Raw genomic sequence first — 19,149 nt, forward strand, 5'->3', positions numbered from 1 at the left:
TGAGGTGTAATATAGTTATAGAGCTCATCTGTTTAAGCAATTTTGAGCAGAAGGAAAATTAGGGTTAACAGATTTGAAAAATGATTGTTAGCTGGTAAATCATATCCAATTTATCTAGTAGTATGCTTAAATTCTAAGCCCCTAAACATAATTTTTGAGGAAGAGCCTCTTACACTGATAATCAAAACTTGTCAATTCTGTCATTTTTGTTTCTTTATACTGTTTTTCTTCACAGTACTTGTATGTTCCTTTTCTTGTGTCCCACTGTAATGTCGCTCCTTGAGGGCAGAGAATATCTGTCTTGTTCTTTGTTGTATTCTGAGTCCAGACTAGGAGCTGGTACATATCAGAGCTTTCATTTCATTCACTGACACTAGATACATACTTCGTAAGATGTGATTTGGCTGCATGCCCTTTCTACCTAATAGCCTTGCAATTCTGCTCTACTTTCCATGTAGTTTAAGCAGGCCTTTATAATTTTTTAAAGCACTTGACATAAATACCACCATTCATGAAAAGTAAAAATTACTGGAAAAGTTGCTAACTCCAAGAGTGGTAGGAATAAGGGAAGAATGTTATCAAGTAATTTCTTTGGTTTCTTTAGCCCTGCCCCTAGGACCTCTACACTTGGTCAAACAGAATCAGATTCTTTCATCTTCAGTGGTATTCACAAATACTGTATCCATTGTGAAGTTTCCACAGATCCAAAGACAGCAGCATAGTGACAAAATGCTGGAGGATGTTCCTTTCCATTCTACACTCAGTATCTATCAGGAGATACTGAATTCACCCTGGCAGAGGTTAGGGGATACTCCACTAAGGCTTCTATGAGATTTGGGATCAGAATGACCCTCCTATGATGAGATAGTTATACTGACTCCTGATGTGAAGATCTAAAGAGGACTACTGAGAACGGGCAATCTTTCTCTCCTTTTTATCCCACTCTCCATTTACTGGTATAGTACTGTTATCAAGACTAAATTTGGAATTTTTTAACTTAGGACTTAATCAAGAACTTGATTTTTCATTTTAGACGTTGCTCAGGGTGACTCAAGTGATCAAACTGAAAACATCAGAGTCATCTTTGATTTCCCCTTCCCTTTTACTTTCTGGTAAATCATCAAGCCTACTGAAAAAAAAATTTCAATTTCTCTCTCCTTTTCACTTTTATTGCCTCTAATCCTTCTTATTTACCATCACTCTATGCAACTTTAGGAACACCCAATTTCATTTGGTGATCCTCCATTTAAAAAAAAGTATCACCACCAAAGATACCCAAACCCCAATGACTTCATGTTTAATGGTTATTCCTCAGCCTGGAGCTTAAGACATTCTACAGTTTGACTCCAACTCTTCTAAATGTTACCATTATATAACCTTGACTCTTCCATTTGTCAGGTTGATGTACCCACCATCCTCTAAATATACTATTCAACCAACCCCTATGTTTTGTGATACTGACTTTCTACAGGGGTCGACATTTGGAGGATACTCACAGAATTATTAAAATCCTATACATTCTTTACGATCCAAATGAAATTTCTTTCCTACTAGGTTTCCCCCTACCATTTTGTAGCTTCCTTCTTTAAACTTCTATGAAACTCACTATCTCTTCCATTTTGTTAGGATCATATTCCACCTTGAAATTTAACTGAACTCTTCATGTTTCTATGCTATGTATATCAAATAAATAGTCCCTCATTTTATATCAAACAGTCCCTCGAGGATTTTCCAGTCTCATCTGTTCTTTAATCAAATTATTAATCCCCTAATTAAATGAACTCATAAGCATTTAAAAATTTTCTCACATATAAGGATTTTCATCCTATATTAAGAGCTAAACAGAATGATCTTTTTGTATTATTATATAATAATCTTAAGCCATTACTTCTGCATATGAACAACAGCTGAATATTTTGGAGTAGACAAATGACACAATTTTCTTCTTTGCTTTATTATTTTGTATTCTGACCGGTACTTCTGAACTCAAAGAACTTATGTGACCTATTACCTCCAAATATACTAACATATTTATTTATGAATACTGGAAGTAAGAAAAATTAAAAGAATTAACAGTTAATTCTGTGAAAATAGCCTAGAATTCATCTAATATTTTTAGACTTAAGAAATTTCTATCTATAAAACCTGAATATATTTCTATCTATAAAATCAGACTATATCTGGTACTTTAGAAGTTGTAGCACCAACACTTAAAGACTAGCAGGAAGAGTTTCTGGGACAGTTTCTGTAATGCTAAAGCCTATTCAAGCACTAAACACATGAGACCAGGCAGGTGACCTATATGGAGTATTAGTGATAGCACAATATTCATCTTCCTAAGTGAAAAAATGTGCTGCTTACACGGAGGGAAGAAATACTGAGTAGTTAGGGGTGTTAGTATAGAGAAGCAGAGTCCAACCTCGTTCATATCAGCTCAAGTGCTCAAGATAATTGGTCCAGAAAGGCAGAGTTATAACCAGTGCAAGATTTACAAACTCCATCATGTTCAAATATAATAAGGACAAAAAACAAATACTTATTTATTAAAAAACATAGTTTGCCAAAACTGAAACTTATCTGTTAGCATTGATCACTCTGACTTTATTTTTTAAAGATCTTAAACATGCAATCAGGATAAAAAGAAAAGTGCCAAAGTTTTAAGAAACCATATGCTCACTTAGGATGTAACCAATATTTTATTGGACCACTTAATGTTTTTTAAGAAGTGGAATACTTTGTCTTAAATGTTTATATAGCTCACCAAAAACACCAGCCTGTAGCAAAGAGCATCACATATAAAAAACACAATGCCATAAAAAAAAGGACTCCTGAAAGAGAAACTCTAGTGTGAATACAGTAAATTGTACCCAGAGATTCCCTTCCAATTATCCTTTAGAGAATCCATCCAACCTGCAAACCTTTGCCCAGCAGGTTAATAAAAGAACTCTAATTGCTAAGTGCTAAAATAAAATATTATTTATACTATTTCTCTAGTTATCTACAACTCCCTTTCTTCTCTTAGCAATTGCCAATTTAAGATGACTTTTTATAAGCTCTACAGTATCATTATATTCCAATAATAAACTTATTATTCAATTTATTTTCCCCACATAATTAATATAAAACATCATTTCACTATAAAGAAATTTAAAATATACATTCAATGTAACCAAGTTACATTGATACTCAATCTGTCTTCTTCCGAGTTCATTTCTCTAGAAGACCAAACCTTAAGGACTCCTGGAGTCTAGCAATGTTGGCATCCAGAGCTGCAAGGCCATTTCGGAAGTCTTGTTCATCATGAGAAGTGAATGTTGAGAAAGAAGAGAAGCTCCAGTCAGACGTCAAGTCAGAATTTAAAAAGCTACCGTCGGAGACCGCACTGCTTTTCACTTGAACGTGGCACGCAGCCCCATCCTGTGGCTCCTCAATGGCAGCAGGGATCTTGCCGATGGCTTCCTTTATTTTCTTGAGGAGCTGCTTGTCCTCCATCTCAGCTGTTCTGGAAAGTTTCTCAGGTGCATCTTCTGCTCCCTTTTTGGCAGAACACACTCCAGGTGCACATGATTTATTTTCTTTTTCTGAGACAGGTCCGCCCTTGCTGAGCAGCTGTCGTGGAGCTACACTGATCTGAGGCTGGGGGGACACTCTCGTAGACAGTGATTTCCTTTTAGAAGGACTTCTAGCAAAGGGAATATAAATTGTATTATCCAGATTACACTCACCTTCTGTTAGAGTTGGAATTTCGCTCTCCTCTTCAGAATCCTGTTTTGAAAGGGTATAAATAATTCCAGGGGCTGATACTTCCTCCATTTTCCTGGTGTTACTGTGTTGAGGGCTTTTGGAAGGCAGAACATTTTCATAGGGCCTATCTGGCACTATGTTTTCTGCATTGTTAATTGCAGAAAGTGGCTCTGAATGTGTAAAAGTGCGATCTGTTTGTAACTTATTTAAGTAGCTCATTATGGAAGTTTGAGCAGAGATTGGGTCATGTTGAGGTTGTTTTTCATAAATGTTCAGAAGTGACTTGGTAAGATTATTCCCAGGCTTGGAGCGAGCAGTGTCCATACTGAGATCTGAGAGAAGCTTTGCCATACTGCTCTGTAAAGTTCTGTTAAGAAGAATTTAGTACACTAATTATTGTTTTACCCATTTCTTACATTATATATCATGTTTAAAAGAAAGAATTTGAGGCAAGTGGCCTGGTTCTTAATAGGGAGAAAAGCATAAACAAGCAAACAAATAAATAAATAAATAAAAGCACAAAATCATAGAATATGCTCCTTTCCAAAGAGTTAATTAAAATAACAAATGATAAAAGATCTTGGTGTGCATCAAATCTAATATTATTATGTCTAAAAATAAAGATGGCATTTTTTTTCTCTTAAGGTATGGAGATGCTTTATTCTTGAGAAACATTGCAAAATGGTAACTATACTACTTATTTGGTAGTTGATTCTATTAGTAATTAAGTTATTTCTCTCCATTTCAAATATATATTTAAAGGACACTGTAGCAATACTGGTAAAAAAGGATGATTAGAAAATTATCTAGCATAAATCGGTATAAACAACAGCTAAGTACCAGGAAAAGTGTGACTTAAGGAAAACCACACAGAGTTTGAAGTCAGACAGAAATGGAATCATATCCTACTGCTACCACTAGCTGTGATCTTGGGCAAGGCACTCAACCTTTCTGAAGCTCAAGTTCCTCAATTGCAAAATAAAGATGCCTACTACAGAATTACAATGAACATTAAATAAGATAAAATAATAAAATATAAGGATAATGTATTTAGCACAGTTTCGGGCTAAATAGGTGTCCATTTATGGCAACTTTTATTAGTAGTCTTATTAAAGCCATTTTGTACTAAGCCTTCGTCTATTTGAATTCACTCACATTTGTCCATATTGACAAGAAACACACCAATTTTAAAAAGATACAAAGGACATCAATAGGTAATTTTAAAAGCTTGCAATCAGCCAATAAGCATGTTTTAAGAGTACAACTTATAATCAAAGAAATTAAAATTTTCTAAATGTGCATCTTTTGGATTACCAAATTAACATAGTAAAATAAAAACACCATTGTTAGAGAAGCCTGGAGCAGCAAGTACTACAAGTGTATACTGGTTTAACTCTTCTGGAGAACACACTGGCAATACAGCAGAAGATTTGTATATCCCACACTTTTGACACACCAATTTGCACTTCTAGGAATTTGTCATACTGATATAACTATATACAAGAGGCTGCACCCAAAGATGTGTTTATAAAGATATCATTTATAATTAAAAAAAAACAGATGGATCAGATGGATTGAACATCTTTACCTTCAAATACAGTGGACTGTTTTGGTTAATTATGGTATAACTGCATCACAACATTTACAGTAATATTGCAAAGAATGAATATTGATGGGGAAATATTCATTATATGAGGTTAAATTAAAAAGAGCAGGCCATAAGTAATATGCATATAATACTATTTTTGTAAACAGTCACACACATCTAAATAAAATACTAAAAGGAAATCTCTATATTAAACAGCAGTGATTATATCTCTGGATACAGAATGAATGATTTTTTTTCCCTACAAAAAAAAATATTTTTCCAACTTGGCTTACACTGTCAGGCTCTATTTTGAGTTCTGATTGCTTTTCAAATGGCAATGGCTCCTGCCATTTTTTCTCACATAACTTCCAAGAAGCTAATGAGCTATTATTAAAAGAAAAAAAAATGCTATAGGAACATATCTTTAAAGGAATGCTAAAATGAATAATGACCCCTCTAATTAATTCAATCAGAACTACATACTGAAATTTCTATTTATTTTTGGAAAAGGAATACATAGTTATGATGAGGTTTCTTTCCAGACTTAAATAAAAATGTTATCTTTGCTGTGGACAAAATAGTGATCAAGAAAGGGAGGAAGAGACAATGACATTAATAACAGCTCAGTCTATGGAAATTAATGTCAACCATTAAGCTTCTGATGTATAAACAAAATGTGACTCATCACTGTCTCTGAAATTAAAAGAAAAATCTCCGTAATTAAAGAAATTGAAATTTTAACGCACCTAAAATAGCTACAAAGAGAAAATATTTGTGTTTGTATTACATGGGATACAACTAAACCAGTGATATTTAATGCTTAGAAAAGTGGCACAGTCCTAGCCAGTTTGGCTCAGTGGATAGAACATCAGCCTACAGACTGAAAGGTCCCAGGTTCGATTCTCAAGGGCACATACCTTGGTTGCACGCTAGATCCCCAGCCCTGGTTGGGGCACCTGTGGGAGACAACCAATTAATGTGTCTCTCTCACATCCATGTTTCTCTCTCTCTGTCTCCCCCCTCCCCCCTCCATTCTCTCTAAAAATCAATGAAAACATATCCTCGGGTAAGGATTAATAAAAAAACAAACAAAAAAAACCTGGCACATTTCATAAGACATGCAAGGTTCTTTCTTAGCTAGTTATAAAAATACTAGTGACCCAGTGCACGGATTCGTGCACATTAAAAGGAAATTAATTAGAAGGTGGCCGGCGGGGTGGGACTGAGCAAGATGGGCCGGACATGCCTTGGAGCCAACCTCCCGTGGTCCCTCCCCAGCGGGCTGCACCTGGGGTGGCACCGTGGCTCAAAAGGCGTTTTTGGAATAAGCTGGGTCCCTCTGGCAGGTGGGGTCCCTTGGCCTGGCCTGCAGGGATTGGCCGAAACTGGCTCTCTGATATCCCTGAGGGGTCCCAGAGTGTAAGAGGGCACTTTGCAAAGTTGCTGTCATACAGGGTGTGGAATGCAAACACAAGTGTGTAGTAAACCAGATTTGGGGCCGACAGTGCCCCAGCAACAACATAACCCACAGGCAAAGGTAGAATCATGCGGCCCTGTGAGGAATTGGGCTCCCTCCTCTCTGGTTGCGTCTGCCCCCTGGTGGTCAGTGTGCATCATAGCAACCAGTGTGCATCATAGCAACCAGTAAGGACACTTAGCATATTAGTCTTTTATATATATAGATACTTATTTAAATAACTATCAGTACATGTAAGAGTGCTCTTAGAAGTTATTAGAAGATTTACTAGTTACTGAAAATATATTAATATTCCCCAACATTTTATTGGTTTTGTATCTGTTGTAGAAAAATCTAAAAATTGATAAAAATGGCCCAACCAGCCTGGCTTAGTGGTTGAGCGTTGACCTATGAAGCAGGTGGTCATGGGTTCAATACCCGATCAGGGCACATGCCCAGCTGAGAGCTTGGCCCCCAGTAGGGAGCATGAAGGAGGCAGCCGATCAATGATTCTCTGTCATCGTTGATGTATCTATCTCCTATCCCTCTCCCTTCTCTCTGAAGTCAGTAAAAATATATTTTAAAAAAATGATAAAAATGTATTTCAAAACCTTTAATGTATTAAAGGTTGGAGAAAGAAGAGAGAGATGGTTTAGGGCAGCCGTGGGCAAACTACGGCCCGCGGGCCAGATCCGGCCCGTTTGAAATGAATAAAACTAAAAAAAAAAAAAAAAAAAAAAGACCGTACCCTTTTATGTAATGATGTTTACTTTGAATTTATATTAGTTCACACAAACACTCCATCCATGCTTTTGTTCCGGCCCTACGGTCCAGTTTAAGAACCCATTGTGACCCTCGAGTCAAAAAGTTTGCCCATCCCTGGTTTAGGGGGATTTTGGTTAGAACATATATATGTATCTTCTAGTTCCATTATCCCTCCCTAATAGGCTAAGAAAGGCATTCAGAAATTTTGTGAAATCTCTTTTCTGAGAGATTCTTAAAAACACACATAAAAAGATATCATCTATCTGACTGAGGTATATAATTGCAGAGACAAGGAACAAGGTAGATGAATGAGAAGATTTACAATGAACATTAAAAAAGGTAAAATAATAAAATATAAGCATAATGTGTAGAAAAATCTGTACTGCTAGATGTTGTTAGTTTACTTTTTAATGTTGAAGTACAAAGTAGTCACAGGAGCCTAGTATAGTACTGGCGATGTTCCTAATTAATTGAATTGCATAGGGTGTCACCAAACATATTATAAACTAGAGGCCTGGCACACAAAATTCTTGCGCAGATATGGTCCCTAGGCCTGGTCTGCAATCAGGGCCATCTTCCTCAACTGCCTGCAGCCGGCCCCGGACCCCGCCACCACCCACCCCCGGTTCCCTGATCACCATGGGGTGATCGGTGCCTGACGGCCAGGGGAAGGAACCGAGAGGTGAGCCGTTCCCGCCCACTCGCCAGCCCTGCCCCCACTGTGGATGGCCATCAGGTGATAAGAGCCTGCCAGCTGGGGAAAGGGATCAAGAGGTGGTCAGTGCACCTCACAGTGACTAGTCCAGCGTCCGTTCTGGTCATTCTGCAGTTGGGGTCAATTTGCATATTACCCTTTTATTATATAGGATAACCAACATGGGTGAATTTAGACACAAGTAAGCTCAAAGACAGACTTTTAAATTTTGTTTTGCTTTTTAATTTAAAGGGCAAAATACATTGCCATCAATGGGTAATACGTACTTGCATTTTGAAGGTGCTACTCAATCTTCAGAAAATGTACAAGTAGTACTAACCTTTATAAGACATATGGTAAGCCAGCCCACAATGATTCTATAATCATTTAAAGTTAACCTAATAGATGAGCGGGATCCATGCCCACATAAAAATAAAAGGTCTTTGAAAACAATGGGAAAAAAATGGCAGGAAAATTTTTGAGTCTTAAGGAAAGGAGAACAAAACAACTGTGTATCTAATAGTTTAGACAGCCTTTCCTAAGAGCAGATAATACACAGTATAAGAATTAATAAGCTTTCTCAGTTCCTATGTGTTAGGGTAAATGTTAAGAGAAGACTCCATTTGCAAGCGAATCCTTTTTCATTCCTAATGAACACCAGAAAAGGCAGATGGTGTTATTTTTAAAAAATACGCAGGTACAAAGGTAGAAAAATCTCTCAATAACGAGAGAAGCTGTTAGAGAGAAGCTGTTCTTTTCAAAGCAGTAAGCAAGGCTGAAGAGGAAATCCAAAATCTTGGCTAAGGTCCAAACTGAGGCACCAACTAGCTGTGAAAGTCAGGTAAGTCCCTTCATTTCTTTGGGCTTCCATTTATGCTAATTTCTGGAATAATTATACTATCACTTACTCCACACATGTTAAATAGTTTTTAGTCCAGTTTATCCTTTAAAAAGGTTATCTCCTTAAAAAGCACTGGAATGAACATTTTGCTTGATGATATGGATGTTTAGCAACTAAAGTGATTAAAGGTTTTTGTGAGCTTTTCACACATATATATTTGGAACATAATAACAATTAATGTTCGTTGAATAAATGAATAAGCAAATGAATCCATCCATCCATCCATCTCCCAGATTAAAAAAGGCTAAGGTTTACTTACACTACATTAGGCATGGAATTGTTATGAGGAATAAACTATTTTATCTAATGCCATGACATATGCAAGAGTGAAAGAAACAAGGCAGTTTAATTTGCCCTGGCTAGGTGATTCAGTTGGTTGGAGCTTCGTCCGCTTCACCAAAAGGTTATAGGATTAATTCCGGGTCAGGGCACATACCCAGGTTGCAGGTTCAATCCCTGGTTGGGGCATATAAAGGCATATCAATAAAGGCATATTCTTGAGTGAGGATTATTAAAAATAAAATAAAAAGAGCCCTAGCTGGTTTGGCTCAGTGGATAGAGCATCAGCCTGCAGACTGAAGGGTCCCGAGTTCAATTCCGGTCAAGGGCACAGGACCGAGTTGCAGGCTCAATCCCCAGTAGGGGGCATGCAGGAGGCAGCTGATCAATGATTCTCTCTCATCATTGATGTTTCCATCTCTCCCTCTCCCTTATTCTCTGAAATCAATAAAATACATACACACACACACACTGAGTGGCCATTTTATTATGACCACTTGACATCTATAGGCAAATTAGCTATAATTTCACGCTGAAGTTGCTAGATGGCTAGACCATTATAAAAAGGGAAGCAGGTTGTTTACCACGACAGTAGAAGTGATTTTTTCCTGAAAATATGGGAAAACAACGCAATTTAACAGCCTTTGAACATGGCATATATTTGAATGTGAGTGGCCAGATTATGACCACCTGACGTTTGTAGGCAAATTAGCCATAAACTGCATCGTATGGGATATGGAAGCTGAAGGCCTGTTCGAACACCTTTGCTGTCTGCAGTTACCAAGATAAAACATCTCCAATTCGCACAGGAACACAAGGATTTGACAGTCGAGCATTGGAAAAAAGTCATGTGGTTCGATGAATCACGTTTCCAGTTGCATCATGAAGATGGCGGAAACAGCATGAAAGCATGCACCCCACATGCATGAGTACAACCCTTCAAGCTGGTGGGGCAGTGTTATGGTTTGGGGTATGTTTTCCTGGCATGATTTGGGCCCTTTAATTCGTGTGGAACAATGTCTGAATAGCACAACATACCTAAGTATCGTTGCTGATCAAGTTCATCCTATCATGTTGATGGCGTATCCCAATGGAGATGGCTTCTTCCAACAAGACAATGAGCCATGCCACAGTGCTTGTATTGTGCAGGAGTGGTTTCAAGAACATGAGGGAGACTTTACCTTGCTTAGGTGGCCACCACAATCACCAGATCTCAATCCAATTGAGCATTTGTGGGATGAAGTTAAAAGAGCCATCAGGCAGCTGGTTCCACAACCATCAAATCTCACAGAACTGGATAGCGCTATTCATCAGGCATGGTGTCAGATTCCTCATATCACCTTTCAACATCTCGTGGAGTCAATGCCAAGAAGAATCGCCTCAGTATTGAAGGCAAAAAAGGTGGCCCAACGAAGTACTGATGGGGTGGTCATAATACTTTGGCCACTCACGTTCAAATATATCCCACGTTCAAAGGCTGTTAAATCGCATTGTTTACCTATATTTTCAGAAAAAAATCACTTCTACTGTTGTGGTAAACAACCTGCTCTCCTATTTATAATGGTCTGGCCATCCAGCAACTTCAGCGCAAAATTATAGCTAATTTTCCTACAAACATCAGGTGGTCATAATAATCTGGCCACTCATAATATAAAAAGAAAACATGGCTAGGTATCAAGAAATGTGAGTTCTAGTCCCAGCTCTGTCATTAAATTTCTATTGATACTTAACTTGCATGGTTCCAGTTCCCCCATCTATAAAAATGCAGATATTAAAATCTTCCTTCCAGAGTTGAGGACAAATAAAACAATATGGGAGAGAGAGAACTTAAAAAGAAATCAAAGTACTTTATAAATAAAAGATAATAGCTTCTGATTTCATGCGCATAAAGGAGCTAGATTTTGTGGTATAAAGAAAAAATTGTGAGGCCCTGGCCGGGTAACTCAGTTGATTGGAGCATCGTCCCAATATGTCAAGGTTGTGGGTTCGATCTCCAGAGAGGACACATACAAGAATCAACCAACAAATGCATAAATAAGTGAAACAACAAATCCATGTTTCTCTCTCTCTCTATTTCTCCCCCCTTCCTCTCTCTCTAAAATCAATTAGTAAATAAAAATTTTAAAGAAATTGTGAGAAGAAAAGAAAACTCTCAGGGAACCAGATCTTCTGCTTGGGGCTGAGGATCAAGCACCTTAGAGTGGCAGAGACGCTCCCAGTGACACCAAAGCAACCACTCATCAACCTTGACCATGCTTGCTTGCTGTTCTGTCTTCTAAAAGTATACAACTTAGTGGTTTTTAGTATTTTATAGAGTTGTACAATCATCACCTCTTTTGAATTTCAGAACATTTTTATCACCTTAAAAAGGAATTCTATACCCACTAGCAGTCACTCTCTATTTTTTCCCTCTTTCCTCAGCCCTGGGAAACCATTAGCCTACTATTTTCATTAGTTTGTCTATTCTACACCTTTCATCTAAATGGAATCATAGGATACGATGCCTTTTGTGACTGGCTTCTTTTTACCATAAAAACTTGATTACAACAGAGTTTTCACCCAAAAAGTACCCTCCAAAGAGATGTTATTTCTTTGGAAACCTTATAAAGACTTTCATAAGAAGAGAAAATCTCTCTATTATTTTGAACAAGAATCGTATAGGCCAGTGGTCGGCAAACTCATTAGTCAACAGAGCCAATATCAACAGTACAACGATTGAAATTTCTTTTGAGAGCCAAATTTTTTAAACTTAAACTATATAGGTAGGTACATTGTTATTAACTTAATTAGGGTACTCCTAAGCTGGTCTTTGCTAATCTGATTGAGGTACATTCATTGAGGTCGACCCCTTCCAACTCTCCCATCCACACTCGTCTTGTATACTTGTTTCAGATAGACGAGTGTGGATGGGACAGTTGGAAGGGGTTGACCTCAGCGAATGTACCTCAAAACAATGTACCTCCCCTACGCTGCGTATCCCACGGCCCACCTGTGCCGCGTCTCCCGTCACCCGACCCACTGACACCCCCCACTTTTTCTAACACCATTTCTTCAAAATAGACTCGTCCAGGCCGAAAACCGACTTCTGCACATGGGCCAAGTAGTTTCAATCGCACTGTATGTGTGTGCCCGCACGTGGTATTTTGTGGAAGAGCCACACTCAAGGGGCCAAAGAGCTGCATGTGGTTTGCGAGCCTCGGTTTGCCGACCACTGGTATAGGCCAACACTTTAGAAACGCTGATGAAAGCCTAATCTACACTAATAAAAGAGAAACATGGTAATTAGCATATGACCGCTACCCTTCCCATTGGCTAATCAGCATATCCTTATGCAAATTAACTGTCAGCCAAGATGGCGGCCGGCAGCCCTGCACTGAAGCGAGCAGGGAGGCTTGCCTGCTCCAGTGACTTCGGACTCCAACATTCCCCACCTGACCTGCCAGCCTCTCAGCTGCAACTCTAAGCAACTATGTACTATGTTGCAAATAAGAAGCTAAACAAAACCCCAGAAACCGGCTTTCATTAAGCCGGGCTTCAGCCAGCCAGACCGCAACATTGTATCAATGTTTTCAGCAGCGAGGCCTCAGAGCTAAAGCTGGCCCAGAATAAAAAAGAAAAAAGGAGCGGTTGGGAGCTTCAGTCACCCGCTTCTGGAAAACAGCCCTCAGCCCCTCACCCAGACTGGCCAGGCACCCCAGTGGGGACCCCCACCCTGATCCAGGACACCCTTCAGGGCAAACCAGCCGGCCCCCACCCATGCACCAGGCCTCTATTCTATATAGTTAAAGAGTAATATGCCTCCCAGCACCGGGATCAGCGGAGCAGCGAGGCTCCCGGCACCGAAATCAGCGTGACAGGGGGCGGGGCCACATCCTCCCTATCCGCCCTGCTCTGTTCGTGACAGGGGAAGGCGCCCCAACCCCCTGATCAGCCCTGCTCTGTGCCTGATAGGGGGGAGCTCCCCAAACCCCTGATTGCCCTGCGGCTCTGTGTTTGACAGGGTGCGGCGCACCAACCCCCTGATCGGCCTTGCTCTGTGTGTGACAGGGTGCGACACCCCAACGCCCGCCCCCCCCCCCCCCCCCCCGCACGGGCCCTGCCCTGAGTGTGACAGTGGTGGTGCCCCAACCTCCTGATTGGCCCTGCTCTGTGGGTGATAGAGGGTGGCACCCAACCCCCGTCCACGGGCCTTGCTCTGTGTGTGACAGGGTAGAGCCATAACCTCCCCATTGGCCCTGCCCTGAGTGTGACAGGGTGCAGCGCCCCAACCCCCTGATCCGCCCTGCTCTGTGTGTGACAGGGGGTGGTGCCCTAGCTCCCCTGTCGGCCCTACTCTGTGAGTGACAGGGGGGAGCTCCTCAACCCCCTGATCGGCCCTGCTCTGTGCGTGACAGGGGGGAGCTCCCCAACCCCCTGATCGACCCTGCTCTGTGTGCGACAGGGTATGGAGCCCCAACCCCCCTGATGGGCCCTGCTCTGTGAGTGACAGGGGGCAGCCCCCCAACCCCCTGATGGGCCCTGCTCTGTGAGTGACAGGGGGCAGCCCCCCAACCCCCTGATCGGCCCTGCTCTGTGCGTGACAGGGGGTGGCGCCGCAACCTCCCCATCAATCCAGCCTTGAGTGTGACAGGGGGCGGTGCCCCAACCCCCTAATCGGCCCTACCCTGAGCCTGAGGGTGTCATCGCAATCTCCCGATCTGCCCTGCTCTGTGCGTGACGGGGCGGTGCCCCAACTCCCCAATCAGCCCTGCTCTGAGCCTGACCAGAGGCTGCACCTAGGGATTGGGCCTGCCCTCTGCCACCCGGGAGCAGGCCTAAGCCAGCAGGTTGTTATCTCCCGAGGGGTCCCAGACTGCGAGAGGGCACAGGCTGGGCTGGGGGACCCCGCCCCCCCCCGAGGGCACAAATTTTTGTGCACCGGGCCTCTAGTCCTATATAAAAGCCTAATATGCTAAGTGTCTGGTTGTTCAGTTGGCCATTCAACCAATCAAAGCATAATATATTAATGATATGCTAAGGCCTCTCAACTGCTCGCTATGATGTGCACTGACCACCAGGGGGCAGACAGTCAACTGATTGACCAGTCACTATGATGTACACTGACCACTAGGGGGCAGACGCTCCAACTGGTAGGTTAGCTTGCTGCTGGGGTCTGGCCATTCAGGACTGAGTGAGATAGGCCAGACACACACTGGAGCTCTTGCAGGGCGTGGCCGGCCTGCAAACCACTGGCGGCCCCTTGCCTAGGCCGGCCCCATCCGAGTGGCGACCCCCACCCTGATCAGGGGTCCCCACCTGTGCACCAGGCCTCTATCCTACATAATAAAAGGGTAATATGCAAATTGACCCTAACAGCAGAATGACCAGAACGACGGCTGGAGCAGTCACTATGAGGTGCACTGACCACTTCTTGGTTCTTTTCCCCGGCCGGCAGGCTCTGATTGCCTGATGGCCACCCACTGCAGGGGCAGGGCTGGCGAGTGGGCAGGAACAGCCAACCTCTCGGTCCCTTCCCCCAGCCGTCAGGCACCAATCACCTGATGGCGAATGGGGAACCGGAGGTGGGTGGTGGCGGGGGGCGGGGCTGACTGCAGGCAGCTGGGGAAAATGGCCGATTGCAGGCCAGGCCTAGGGACTGTACCCATGCACGAATTTCGTGCACCAGCTCTCTAGTATATTATATAAAAATTGAGGTGATTTTATTGAGTAAAGACTTGTTCAGGTACATAGGAATCTTAAGGGTAGGTGCCAACTTTCATTTTACTGATGAATGGGGCTCAAAGAGGCTAATGACTTACCCATCATCATATGGCAGGAAGGCTACTGTGCTAACTGCTTCTCCTGAGTTATTTCTTTGTCCTCCCATCAACCCTATTCATGTCCCCACTTTACAGCTGAGGTATAGAGAGATAAATAACTTGCTCAAAGTCATATAGCTAAAACATGGTATAGCTAGGATTACACTCAGGTCTCTCTAGCTTTAGAGTCAGAGCACTCTTAACCATTTTGCTAAATAAGTCTTTAGCTCCTCATCAGAGCCCTTTTCCTGGAATCAAGTGGTTTAAAAAAACATTTTCCAGGTTTGAAATTCTAAACTAATTTATTTGAAACAGAAAACAAAAACCATTAGAAGTTAGCAAAAACATTAACAAAAGAATGGAAAGAGAACAGGTCTAAAATTATTTTAAAGTGTATAGATATATCTAGTAAAAGGAATAAGTTATTGAAATTTCAATATTACCTGGTTAAGTCTCTCAGTCGAGTCACCTCAGCATCACGCTGACGTAATGTTATTCCCAATATCTGATTTTCCTTTTCAGCAGCTTCTAACTTAAACTGGCAGCTTTTCTCATTGACTAAGGCTTCCTCCAATTCTAAAACAACAAATAAGTTTCAGTTTCCTTATTCCTTTTTTAAAATGTGACCATAACTACAGCTCAAATACATACCAATTTTTATTCTGGTTGTCTCAATGTCAAATTGCTGTTTATTTTCAAGTATAGTTTCATCTTTTTCTTTAAATATACCAGCAAATCTTTTGTTTTCATCTTTCTGATTTTCAATCACTTTTAAAAGCTCTTCATTTTTACTCTGTAGTAATTCCTGGCTCTTTAGTGATTCCTGTAATTGATTTTGAAGTGACTTATTCAATGATTGAAGGGAAAACACTGTAAGACAAAACAGATCAAATAATTGTTTCCCCAATTTAAAAAGCACAAACTTGGCCTGGTGGGTGTGGCTTGATTCAGTCATTGAGCATTGACCTTTGAACCAAGTGGTCACAGTTTGATTTCCAATCAGGGCACATGCCAAAGTTGCAGGCTCTATCCATAGAGGGGGGTGTGCAGGAGGGAGCTGATCAATGATTCTCTCTCATCATTGACATTTCTATCTCTCCCTCACCCTTCCTCTTGAATTTATATATATATATATATATATATGAAGTATAAACCTGGAAAAGAGTTGCATTTAAAAAAGAAAAAGCTTAGAATATATTGATTTTACTTAAAAATTACATGTTTGGGCAGTTCTGTGTTAATACTAAATTTTCTTGTTTGTTTTTTTTAATTGTTTGGTAGAAATCATGCCTTTCCTTTCAAATAGATATTTTGGGCATTAAAACATTTTTTTTTAATACTCACTCAAGCACATGTTTAGAGAGAGGAAGGGAGGGAGAGAGAGAAACATCGATTGAGAGAGAAACATCCACCGGCTGCCTTCCATATGCTCCCCAACTGGGGATCAAACCTGCAACCCAGGTATGTGCCCTGACCAGGAATTGAACCAGCCACCTTTCAGTGCATGGGACAATGCTTAACCAACTGAGCCACTCCAGGTGGGCCTTTTAAAAAGCTTTCTTAATGAAAAAATCACACACAAATTTTTAAAAAATTCACACACCACATATTACCAATGATAATCATAATTCTCAATGAAGAGTCTTCCTCCCGCCCTACCCTTACTCCCCTGAAGAGGCAATCACTATTAACTTTGGTATCTTTCTAGAAAATGCTTTTGCATAAAATAAATATAGGGTGTTCCCAAAACATGTATATGCACTTTAACAGCTTATAAATCAACTGATGTTTCTTCTCAGCCAGAATAAGCTTTGAACTAAGGAAATTCATCCTAAAGTGCTACTGGAAGTTTGAAACGCATTGATGTACAAACATTGCCTTTTTGGGGGACCCCCTGTATCCCAAAAAATGTATACACACTTTAACAGCTGATAACTCACTTAATTTCCACTCCTTTTCAGGTTTAACTGATCTGAAATGCATTTTGTTGATGCATTTTGAATGTATTTATAATTTTGCCAAACTAAGTTTTGAACAAAGAAAATTTATCCACTAGACTTTTTAATGGGGATACATAAGAGACAAAGTTTATGGTACAAAACCAGCAACAGCTGATGAATTGAGGGTGCACAATACTGAAAGAAATAATCTTGATGTTTGCAATTCCACTGCTTCACATTATTAGTAGTGCATGGACCGGAATGGTCATCAGTTAGAAAACAGGCATTGATAAAAAAATTATTCATTTCCGTACATTCTTTTAAATTTTGAAAATAAACTGTATGTTAATAAACACTGACTTTATAATCATTCAAAGTGTGTATATATTATTTTTGGGACACCCTATATTTAAACATAATGAATCACATTACAATACAGCAATAGTTTCTAACTTGGCTCCCCACCCTCCTTAAGATTTTATATATTATCATAGAGCTATCACATTCCTTTTAAAATATTTTTTATTTTTATTTATTTATTTATTTTTTTTAAATTTAAATAATTTTTATTTCTTAAAGTATTACAAAGAGTATTACATATGTCTCCTTTTTTCCCCCCCTTGACATTCCCCCGGCCCCTACCCCCCGCCCCCCCCCGCCCCGTGTCTTGTGTCCATTGGTTAATCTTATATGCATGCATATAAGTCCTTCAGTTGGTCTCTTAATCCCCCCCCCCAACCCTCCCCAGGCTTCCCACTGTAGTTTAACATTCTGTTCAATGTTGTTCTGCTTCTGTATATACCCGTTCATCAGTCCATACTGGTCCCCTTTATTTGTCCCAACCTCACTGGAGTAGTCTCAACCTCACCAGGGCCGTCTGAGCCTCACCAGGGCCGTTTCAACCTCACCGGGGCCGTCCCTACCTCACGGGGGCCATTTCAACCTCACCGGGGTCGTCCCTACCTCACGGGGGCTGTTTCAACCTCACCGGGGTCGTCCCTACCACACCGGGGCCGTTTCAACCTGACCGGGGTTGTCCCTACCACACCGGGGCCGTTTCGACCTGACCGGGGTCGTCCCTACCTCACGGGAGGCGTTTCAACCTCACCGGGGTCGTCCCTACCTCGCGGGGGCCGTTTCAACCTCACCGGGGTTGTCCCTACCACACCGGGGCTGTTTCAACCTGACCGGGGTTGTCCCTACCTCACAGGGGCCGTTTCAACCTCACCGGGGTTGTCCCTACCACACCGGGGCTGTTTCAACCAGACTGGGGTTGTCCCTACCACACCGGGGCCGTTTCGACCTGACTGGGGTCGTCCCTACCTCACAGGGGCCGTTTCAACCTCACCGGGGTTGTCCCTACCACACCGGCGCCGTTTCGACCTGACCAGGGTCGTCCCTACCTCACGGGGGCCGTTTAAAATATTTTTTATTGATTTCAGAGAGAAAGGGAGAGGGAGAGAGATAGAAACATCAATGATAAGGGAGAATCACTGACCAGCTGCCTCCTGCACAGCCCTACTGGGGATTGAGCCCACAGCCCGGGCATGTGCCCTGACTGGGAATCCAACCATGACTTCCTAGTTGATATGTCCACGCTCAACCACTGAGCCAAACTGGCCAGGCTATCACATTCCCTTTAATGGCTATAGAAATATATGACACTACTCACTTAAAAAAAATACAGCATTAAGTGAAGGTTTACTTTGTTTGAGGCACTGTAGTAGAATCTGGGCATACCGTGGTGAACAAGAGACAAGGTCCATGCTCTCATGGACCTGGTAACAAGCAGGTAATTATAAACAGTATGAAATGCTCTCAAGGAAACAATAAGTAAATGCATAGAAAATAAAAAGAGATAAGCTACTTAGAATGGAAACCACTTACTATATATACTCACTTTCCTCCTCCCATCCTTCCTAAACCCATCATTTATTTAGAGTAGGATTCAAATGATCTTTACCAAAATTACTCTGGTGAAGTT

At 41.3% G+C, this 19,149-nt stretch overlaps 1 protein-coding gene across 1 annotated transcript in view; it reads right to left on the bottom strand.

Moving 5' to 3' along the window:
* Positions 1-2,565: 2,565 nt before the first annotated feature.
* The window catches only part of CCDC14 (coiled-coil domain containing 14), a 62,007-nt gene continuing 45,423 nt past the window's right edge, over positions 2,566-19,149 (bottom strand). Inside the window, exons 11-13 of the mRNA XM_070406352.1 lie at positions 15,877-16,095; positions 15,669-15,801; positions 2,566-4,111 (exon numbers count right to left, since the gene is read on the bottom strand). Coding sequence (XP_070262453.1) covers positions 3,208-4,111; positions 15,669-15,801; positions 15,877-16,095 — 1,256 coding nt within the window. The 3' untranslated portion in view covers positions 2,566-3,207. The remainder of the gene's footprint in view (positions 4,112-15,668; positions 15,802-15,876; positions 16,096-19,149) is intronic.

The sequence above is a fragment of the Myotis yumanensis genome, unplaced genomic scaffold, assembly GCF_028538775.1.
Source record: "Myotis yumanensis isolate MYYU_CA2020_CCGP unplaced genomic scaffold, mMyoYum1.0.hap1 SCAF_2, whole genome shotgun sequence".
Classification (NCBI taxonomy): domain Eukaryota; kingdom Metazoa; phylum Chordata; class Mammalia; order Chiroptera; family Vespertilionidae; genus Myotis; species Myotis yumanensis.